This window comes from Lolium rigidum, chromosome 4 (assembly GCF_022539505.1).
Source record: "Lolium rigidum isolate FL_2022 chromosome 4, APGP_CSIRO_Lrig_0.1, whole genome shotgun sequence".
NCBI classification, from domain to species: Eukaryota; Viridiplantae; Streptophyta; class Magnoliopsida; order Poales; family Poaceae; genus Lolium; species Lolium rigidum.
The window spans coordinates 73874803-73885551 of NC_061511.1; the positions used below are offsets into that span (position 1 = coordinate 73874803).

The 10749-nt window shown below is 43.1% G+C and overlaps 1 protein-coding gene across 1 annotated transcript; it reads right to left on the minus strand.

Moving 5' to 3' along the window:
• Positions 1 to 136: 136 nt before the first annotated feature.
• LOC124647240 lies at positions 137 to 6521 on the minus strand. The gene is made up of 10 exons (XM_047187206.1): positions 6140 to 6521; positions 5061 to 5180; positions 4840 to 4988; positions 2952 to 3221; positions 2744 to 2874; positions 2298 to 2415; positions 2125 to 2217; positions 1975 to 2052; positions 1780 to 1867; positions 137 to 411 (listed from the first exon to the last, which is right to left on the minus strand). Exons 1-10 carry the CDS (start codon positions 6519 to 6521, stop codon positions 335 to 337), a joined length of 1506 nt encoding a protein of 501 aa, XP_047043162.1. The 3' UTR covers positions 137 to 334.
• Between the last annotated feature and the right edge of the window lie 4228 nt (positions 6522 to 10749).

The window sequence follows — 10749 nt, forward strand, 5'->3', positions numbered from 1 at the left end:
GTTAGCATCCACAACACTAGCAGAAAGTAACAATCAGCAGTATAGTTTTAGTTCTCTAAAACGGATGCATACATGCTGACCACAATTACTCAATCCTGAATAGCTAGCAATTATAGCATTACGATATGATCCAGAATCCAGAATCCAGAATAGTACCATCAAAAACTAACACTAGCCTGCAAGTTTCATCCAAAAGCTACACCACATCTACTTCTTTACTTCAGGGGCAGTGATACATTCTACCGAGCTTACAGCAAAAATCCTAGGTAGCCTCTAGCTAAATATCTGATGATCACTACAAGGAAGTCATGGATAGAGTTCACCTACACATTCTTCATGGCTTTGCTTCACCTGCAGCTGATGCCGGTGCTTCCTCTCCCTTGATTCCTACTGCCTTGGCATCTTTATCATCTGCAACTTAAGAGACATGAAGTTAGATCAGCACATTCATGTCAATATATCCATTTTCTGTTTGACATCAGAGTCGAATATTCAAGAGTTATGTTCAAAATTTCGAAAGTTAGAAGACACCAAGAGTCTTTGTTTTGTTTACCATACTCACACAATCACACATGTTGGATAGAATAACTGACTGGGTCATACATCTGGCAATAATTCACAAACGAGAAAGGGGGATCCGTAGGAAGATATATGATTAGGAAGAGCCCAAGGACAGGTCTAATAAGTGTAATTGTATTAGAAAATGTAAAGTGCCTAAGCATCTGTTATATCCCTACAATACCATAAAAGAAACTGCTGGATGGACTAAAGAGCTGGATATCCAGGACTCGGCTAGAGATATCCCATGAACCAAACGAATCCTTAACCACACATTTCTCAGACCTTTTAGTTATCACCAATGAACCACATCTCTCTTTAAGTGGGGCATGGGGTAGGAACAATCTGTAACTTAACTTGATACATTACTTTGATGAAAGAATTATGCAATTGTGGTTCAATCTTTTGCATATTGTTAAATCTATCAATCTGTTTCTGAATTTGATCATTTGAAATAGGATCTGAATAGTAAAGGTAAGTTATCTAGAATTCCTTATATAAAGTAGTTAACTTCGGGGGGGGGGGTCAACGTAGGACCAACTTCTGAATTGTAAGACCGTTTTTTGAGTGTGAGGTGGCTGTCATGGTTGAGATCAATTCCGGTATATTTATATTAAAAATACTACTCCCTCCGTCCCAAAATAGGCTGTTCAACTTTTTTCTATATACGGATGTATATGCACATTAAAAATATGTCTATATACAACTGTATCTAGACAAACTTGAGTAGCTTATTTTGAGACGGAGGGAGTACCACAATTTTGATTAGGTGGCTAAATGATGGTTGCTGGATAAGAAAAACAGATAGACATCTAAATATTGTTATGTCTGCCACTCTTTGGATCCTATGGAAGTTCAGGAATTCCATTATTTTCCAGCAAGCGGTGTGGGTGGACCTAGACTGTCCGAACTTGCTTGGGACAAAAGGCTTTTTTCTTGTTGTTATTGAGCGACATGGATGGTATCTAAGGATTCTATGGAGACAGATGAGACTCCTCATTGATGACAAGGTATGTACATGTTCAGAAGCTGCAGCTGGAGCTTGATTGCTACCTTACCCGCCTGGATACCAAGGTGCCGAAGTTCTTATGCATTGCGTCAAAAAGTGAGGTTATATTTGCATATTGCCTCATATACTAAGAGTTTTCATTGCAAAAAAATTAATATGAACAAGGCACAGTAATACGATCTATAATATGCCAAAGGAGGTATATGTATTACCTGAATGAAAAACTTCAAGACGATCTGACAACTCTACTCTTAAAATAATGTCACTCTTTTTGCGTTTGCGCACATGAAATACACCAATCTGTGGAGATAAAAGGAGGAATCTGTTTTGGTGAGATCAATGAGGGTAACTTCAAACGAGAATGCACAAATAGTCTGGGAACTTTCTGGATGTGGATAGGAACAGACCTCAACATCAACTTTAGAGCTGAGATCATTGCTCTTCTCAAGATGTTCCGCACCAACACCCAACAGCACATCTTCCAGCTGAAATAAACATGCAGAACCTAGTAAAACAAAATGTCACGGATGTATACTTATAAGGACTACAATTTTTACCTGAACAATACTTGAAACACGTTTTTTCTGGCATGAAAAAATAACATCCCCTGCCCTAATGCCAAGCTTCTCAGCATCACATTTTGCTGAAATCTGGTAACAATTTGCAGGAGTTACGTCTTGGTTACAACATAATTTACGCATAGATAAATGGCTTGATCAGTTAGGTGTACCTCTCCTACAATGAGACCAGAGGAAATATTGAAATTACGTGACATGAAGTCAACACGGGGAATGCCTAGAAATCCCAATGTCCCTAGCTTCATGCCAAGCTGGGGTCGAGCAAGTTTCCTAGACATTAAATAATTCAGTTCACAGGGAAAATATGATTAGAACATCTAAACTTTCAATTTATCCTGAGTGCAAAATGGAGCACAAAAGGTGTGATGACACAACATGTATTTTCTCTACCGTTCTACTTCAGACACAATATACATGATTTCAGCAAAACTAGATACTCACACTAAAAATAATTACTTAGTTACACACTGATATACTGCAGGATATTTCATTAAGATATTTAATGCGCACATAAATAAGGGAGCATAAAAGGGACTGGCAAGGCATCAAATGTTCAATGACTTCAACACCAAATAAAGATTAAAAAAATAACGCTTACCCAAAACGTTGCCACATGATTGAACACTTCAAGATAAGAGAGCTTGGAATGAAGGCAACAAGTGGCAGTTTGTAGAATAGCATCCCAACAACTTTTCCACTAAGGTCCAGCAATGCTCCTCCGGTTCCACACTACATGCAGAATGTCACTTGAGACTTTGTAATTAGAACTCAAATAAAATTTAGCCAAAGAAGAAAAGATGATTAACCTCAGGGATTGGGCCGTGGACGAATTGGTAGTGATTGTGTTGGTGTTCACACGGATCTACAAGTTGCACCTTATCTCGCTTATAGATCAGATTCAAATCAGTATCTCTAGCCAATAGAAATACATCCTGATCAAACTCCACATTAGATTCCAATGACAATGTCTGCAACTGACTAGCTTGAGGAATCTCAAAGTACGCTATCTCATAGTGCTTGCTGAAGTACATCAGCCGACACTCCACAACTGAGCCATCCAACATATGGACATTGACCTGAAAAGAAGGTAACTAAAAAAGTTATATCCAAGAGTTGCGTTAAGAATTTACAAATTAATAACTGTAAGAGTGATATTCGGAAGACACCAAGTGTCCTTTTTTTGTTTATGTTACTCAAACATGTTGGGATTGAGTCGCGGTCTCCTCACATTGCACTTCGTGAGGGTAAGGCTTGCCACTAACACCTTCCCCAGACCCGCGGGAGCTCTCAGCACTGGGTGCGTACTCAAACATGTTGGGATACAAATATTTAGCAATAAATCTCATAAGTGATTTTCAGACTTTTTTGTTTGTTTGTTTGAAACTGATGGCCATAGTCTTTAGTTTCAAATGACAAGTTTTCATAATTTCTAGGAGCTGTACTTGTCTCGGAATCTTGATGTTCACGAATCACATGCATGATGGAAGCTTGTGCATTCTGAGATCATCCTTAAGCTATAGTTAATGATATGATTGGAATAAGATACGAGTATTAGTTATCTTGATAAAGTAAAGTGAACCCATTAGTTCTTTTGTCTAAGATGGCTGTCTGAGAGAAGAGATGAAGAGAACATGAACACCTTCAAAGGATTGTCTCTCATTGTTATGCAGTACCACAAGCATTGTATGGTACCATACAGATATTCAGAAATGCTTTTGTTTGACCCTATTTGCCGTTTTGCCTCAGGCTTTATAATGAAGGGGCTCATCTGTTCTTCAGGTGCAACTTGCAAGGAAGATAGAGATTTCTGGAAGGAGCTTCTCCTAGAATATATTAGAGTAGAGCTGATTGCTTGTGCATCTCCATTATTAGTTCTGGAACACATATGGAGCCCTAATGCTAAAGTGGGCCTAAGACACGTGTGTTTGTGAGCAAGAATCTGGAAAGGCTCTGAAGTGTGCGGTAGCATGCTCTGTTTATTCACAGATATGTAGTATCATCTGTATAAAGCCAACTAAGCAACCTGTGTGGATATTACAGTTGTGTGGGTCACATACTCAAACTGAATATCGACCAGACAACCACTACTTCATACATTCTGGTGGCAGTGGAGGCAGGGGTGCAGTCTTATGGGATGAATCCGGCGAACTGTTTATGGCAGCAACAGGACATCATTCAGCCATATACCTTTTATGAGGGGGGGCTTCGGCTTTGAGCAAAGGGGCTCAAAATCGTTTCTGATATCAGTGTTTCTCGACATGAACACAACAAATCTTCTTGATTCTAATGAAGATGATGTGGTGTATGCTGGATAAATGATGCCATGTCTGTTGGTCTTTGATCTTATTGTGCGTAGATTTTTTTCATGTTTAAACCGGTTCAGATGTGAAAATGAAACTACATATGAATCATTTATTCTACTGAGTATATTGTTCTACTGTCTCACCTATACAGTTTTGCTGCTCTTTTTTTTCAAGAGAAAACTTCACTACTCAAAGCAAGAAAAATTAGCAACAAAATAGCCCATACAAAAAGCCTATCTCACGAACCTGATACCAACGGGCGCTGCAAAGCACAACTACCACACTAGTAACTTCTTATGAATAGATAAAACTCAATAATCTTGAAATCACTTATATTAGAGTGGGAGGAAGGGAAGATAAACAAGGTGCAAGGTTTGTTTAAAGACTTTGCCTTTGCCTCAGGATCATATTCCTTGTTTTTCCAGTCATCTAGAGGTTTCTTGCTGCAGATGATCCATGCGGAGGTGAGAATGACAGCAGAGTTCTTAACTGCATCTACCTCAACGACGATTCCTGTGCACAGGTTCATCACCTTGCCATCTGAGCATGTTATGGATCATGCTTAGCAATAGCAACAAGAAAATCAAGTAGGTAACAGGCTAAGAAGGGTACCCTGGTAGGACGAAAGGGTAAGAACTGATTTGGCATAAGTTATAACAGCCTCCGTGTCCTTCAGAGTGTAGCGCTCAGTGATACTGGACCGCCCGCTTGTTAACAACCGCTCATGACGAGCTAGAAAAAATGAAGCCAGCATTATCCACCATGAGAACCATATAGGAAGTAGATCAAGTTTGATAGCGAAAATCCTAATTTAACTGACCAAAGGCCATAGCATGTCACTAAATAGCAAGCTTGTCAATATATATCGTCAATATCCAGATACGTATCGTAGTACCTTATGATTTTAGGATCCTACATACCGCGATACATATCGTGGTATCTATCTCTAGTTTCCTGATACAAATTCGACACCATATGATCACACGTTTCAGCTAAACAAACGTAAGCCACATCGGCACACAGCAGCCTGACAAGAGTAAGAGCAATGCTGGGGTGAACTTGGTATATCATAGCACGTCCTCCCATTAGTTTCAGTGAGATGAGATTAAGAAAGGAATTTTTTCTTATAGGTTAGCAATTAGTTAAGTTTATGTTATGCATTGGAGATTGGACATCGGTAAATATTCAATATAAATGCAGAATTAAATGGTCGACTTTTGCAAAGGATACAGAATGAGCTCAAAATTTAAATTCATTCATAATTAATTTTAAATGCATTTGAGGTATTGTTTTAATTTATAAATATATTATATTAAATAAAGCTAAAAATCTCATGGTGTCATGAGGGCATGTACATTCCAGAGCGCTTGTAGAGGCGCTTAAAAAGTTAAAATCCTGGCCAGCCCAAGCGCCTGGCGCTAGGAGCCTTATTTTGGACGTGCTTTTTAAGAGCCGGACTCAACCTTTTGGCTTTTGCATCGACGCTTAATAAAGGACTGTAAATGACTAGGAACTCTGTTGTAACTGCTTAAACAAGTGGGATTATTTTCCTAGCGCTCCCGTTGTACTTGCCCTGATACTCCTGTACCGCTGACAAGAAAAAGATATTACTACCTAGTATGCCGTGAGAACCTTGCAAGTAGTGGGTCAATCAAAGACAATAAAAAATGCCAGCCGATGAAGAGAATTACCCATTTTTGCATCGTATTTCTCCACATCATTGTAGTATTTGTGCACGGCAGCCTTGTCACTGGTGAAGAAGTAGGACACGGAACCATCTTCATCTGTAAGGGGCACCACGGGAGCCTTGGGCTCGCGAAGTGGAGAGCTGTAGGCAGATGAGTCCGAACCAGAGCTCGCCGAATCCCTAGAATCGGTGACCCTCTTCCTCTTCCTCCGCCTTGCCGACCCAGACTCCGATTCAGATGTTTCCTCCTTGCTCCGACGCGCTGGCGAAGCAAGGGGCTTCCCTGGGTCGGACGGCGGCCGTGGAGGAGATTTGGCCGGATCATCTTCGCTGACAGCTCCCCGACGGATTGGATTGGACTCCGGTCCCCTCGATTCCGCCTCCATCCCGCCGGCCGGTTTTGAACAATTCCACCGCAACTCTCACGGGCAACAACACAGGCCACGACCATCGTTATGTAACCAGTTGGTGTTGTTACGCTGGCACGATTTGGTTCCAGATTTTGTAAAGGCTCCTTTATTCATAGGATTTGTATAGAAATTGTGTAGAATTTAAATTTTATGAGATTTTTTCTATTCTAGTTGTTTGATTTATAAGAGTATACATTCTACAGAAATAATCCTACAGAAATTTGTAGTGCAAAATCTATAGGAAAAAATGGCATGAGATCAAACCTTATGAAAAATTTCTTTGACACAATCAAGAGAACTCATCTTCCTATAGAATTCAACTAGGCATGAACGTGTGTCTCCAAAACCCAATGTCGTAGGTTCAAATCCTACAGATATTTTAATCCTATGTTTTTCCTATTCTTATGATTTTTCTATCATATGATTCAAAGGAGCCCTAATTTAGCCAGCGATTCTGTTGCGGCAGCTAGGTAATAAAATCTATGATTTCCTAGTACTAGTAAAATTAGAGAATGATTCAGCGGTCATTCGAGTGCATAACTATGCTTAAAATCAATTATCGCTGCTCATCCATGGATTGGTGCCAAAACATATGAATTACTACCTTGGATCATGTTTAATTATGTTTAATTGACGCGGATTGTACCGATGTTGTGCAGTGTTTGGCATTGATTAAACATGATCGAAGGGAGTAGCACACAATTACGAATAAAATTACACTAATGATAATAAAGGATGGGGCCAAATTATATCTACTATTTGCTAATCATCCATTTGAATTTTTTAAATAACAATTTGTGTTTGATCTAATACGTTTTTGCTAAAATAAGGGCAAAATTATCACGGCAAATTATCTCCCTAGTTGTAGCATTACTATGATGTGCCTAGTCTGGTTGGGAGGTAGGTTGGTACTTTTTTTAGAGTTATCCCAATGATAGGGGAAAGTCGTCTACCTCTGCAACTATCATTGTAAAACTAGAAATCTTGTCGGTCCGATCCATACAACATACATCATACCCCGTCGGCGCAGCAAAATGTTGTACTATTGTAGAGTGGTTGCAGGTTGGTTCAAAACTATCCAAAAAAAAAAGCATCACAGCATTTCAAAACACCTATGCAGCAAAAACAGAATATGTGTCATATCCCTACCGGTTGCTGGAAACCCCCACATGTCACACAAATTTCTGAGATAAAAATCAGCACATGTACGTAGCATGGAGGACAATGATTGCAGCGGTTCAAGGAAACATTTGCAGCAGGAGTACAAAAATCATTGCATCATCCCATTTGTGTGTTTGCAACAAAACACACACATTCGCAACATGTGAAAAACACCATGCGGCATATTTGCGAAAAACTAACCTATATTGGAGCTTCAACTTAGTCGGGCAGGGCTTGATGACGATGAATCCGACTCGCCATGTCATTCCCCTCAACCTACCATCTCCCATGAGCTATCGCTAATACAAATCTACACCTTAGGTCAATCATGGACGCATTCCCCATGCCTCAATTTGGACAGGAGGAGAAGGACTAGCAACATAAGAGGAGAGGAACTAGCAAAGGAAGAGGTTCTTGTTAGGCGAGGAGCTAACTGGAACGTTGGCACACCATCGAGACTACAACACGACGCGTGAGTCACACCCAGATGACCGATCGCCCAGGTGAACCATAGTCTTGCCTAATTCATTATTAGTTAGGAATGCACCTTTTTGCATGACTCTAGGGCCAACGGGGTCAACAACAAATTTATCGCCCCTCCATCTTTGCCCTCTCCAAGAATAAGAATTGCCGTGTCCACAACTTAACTATGGATGATGCTTGGGCCTTTAGTCCTTCACCTACCAACTACAACTCGACTAATCCACTACCGACTCTATTGTGTGAAGCTTAGAGCATCCCCACTCGTTGGCGCTCCCCACGCCCAAATCCGGCGAAATTTTCGTCCGGATTGGATGAAGATTTGGCGTGGGGAGCGCCGAAGTTCCAGCCGTCCCCCCGGCAGGAAACCCCCAACCTCGACCATTTGACATATTTCAAACAAATTCAACATAAAATTTAACAAGTTCGGCAAACAAGAGGACGAAAATTGCTGAAACAAATTCGGCGATAACGAGTACAATGTTTAACAAGTGCTGAAACAAATGAAGCACACAAATTTCACAATTTTTCAAACAAATTAAGACAGACTAGTTGGCGTCGGCGTTGGCGTTGCCTCGGAGCCTCCATATGTGCTCCACCAGATCATCTTGCAGCAGTGGTGCATTGTAGAGTCTCGAATCTCCTGGCGCATAGCAATGAAGGCGGCCCATGATGGAGGCACCTGGTGATTAGGCTGTGCAAGAGGACCCTCTCTCTCATATGGTGCTTCTTGCTCAGCCAGAGGAACCGGATGCTTTCGCTCATCTTCAATAATCATGTTGTGTAGGCACACACAGCAGTTCATCACCTCCCACATCTGATCTTTGGACCAAGTCATAGCGGGAACCGGACGACAGCAAATCTCTGCTGTAGGACACCAAATGCTCGCTCGACGTCTTTTCGGCAAGCTTCTTGTTTCTTGACAAACTCGCAAAGTTTGGGGGTGCTAGGGTTGGAGATCGTCTTCACAAATGTTGCCCACTTTGGATAGATACCGTCCGCAAGGTAGTATCCTTTGTTGTAGTGCCGACCATTGATCACATAGTCCACCGGGGAGCATGACCCTCAACAAGCTTGGAAAAGACCGGGGAGCAGTTTAGGACGTTGATGTCATTGTTGGATCCAGGCATACCAAAGAAAGAGTGCCAAATCCAAAGATCATGGGTAGCCACCGCTTCAAGTATCACAAGTGCAGCCTTTTTGTGACCCTTGTACATTCCCTGCCACGCAAACGGACAGTTCTTCCATTGCCAATGCATGCAGATCAATGCTTCCAAGCATCCCCGGAAAACCTCTAGCTTCATTTGTTGCAAGGATCCTCCGAGTGTCTTCGACGAGTGGGTGATCTCAAGTAATAGTCCCCAAACACCGCTATGACGGCCCTGCGTAACCGGTAGAAACAATCAAGGGCGGTGGACTCCGCCATCCGAAGATAGTCATCTCGCGTATCACCGGGAGCTCCATACGCCGGCATCCTCATAGCCACCGTGCACTTCGCAGCGTGACGAAAATCCAACCAAACCAAGTGCAATCCGCCTTGCATCCGAAGTAGGGATCAAAGTCGCGGATGGCATACACAATTTGCGAAATAGCTTTCCGCTCATCCCGAAACGACGCCGGAAAACAGCTCTCACCGTGCAATGGATTGTCGGCGAAGTAGTCGGCGTACAACATGCAGTAGCCCTCCATTCGCTGTCTCGGCTTGCACTTCCGGCGACCTCGTGCCGACCCACCACGCCGACGAGTTGCCGGTCCGGCGTACATGCTTGCCAAGCAACCAAGGATCATCATGTGCTCGTCGTCTTGGGCGGCTGCTGCCATCTCTTCTTGCATAAGCTCGACGAACATCTGCTCCTCCTCTTCGTCCGAGTCCATGGCCGGCGAGGCAAATGGACGAACACCTGACGGGCGTGGTCGAGGCAACCCGAGCCGCGAGCGACGACGAGCAAGCAGGCCGGAAAACAGGCCGGCGTAGAGCAGCCAGATAGGCCGTCGTCCAAACACGGCGGAATATAGGCAGGAGTGGCGGCGCAATCTGGGCAACAAGCCGGCGGGGTGGTGCCGGCGGCGAGAGAGATACGAGGGGTGGGGGAGATTTTGAGCGACGTGGCGGTGGGGTTCGTGCGTCGAGTCACCGACAGATCGGGCCCTTCCCCGCTTTTCACTCGTCCGGAGTCCCCGAGAACTCCCCGGGGGGCCGGGGGGCGTGGGATCGCCGGATGAATTTAGGCCCAAATCCGGACGAAAACGAGGAACCGGGGGCGCGACTGGGCCGAATTTCGCCGTCCGGATGGAAAAAACGCTCGCCGGGGGCCTCCTCGGGGGGACGAGTGGAGATGCTCTTACTACCTTCGGGTCCTACTCCTCGGCCTCGGCCTCGGCCTATAAGGCCCACTTCGCTGGCACCATTTGATCACAAATGAACATCTCTGTTTGGAAGAATTGGGCCCCTCCCAAATGCAAGCTATTTTTGTGGCTTATCATTCAAAATCGAGTTTGGACTACCGAACGTCTACAACGCCGGGAGGCTGGCCAAATTGTGGGAATTGTCCTCTTTACAATC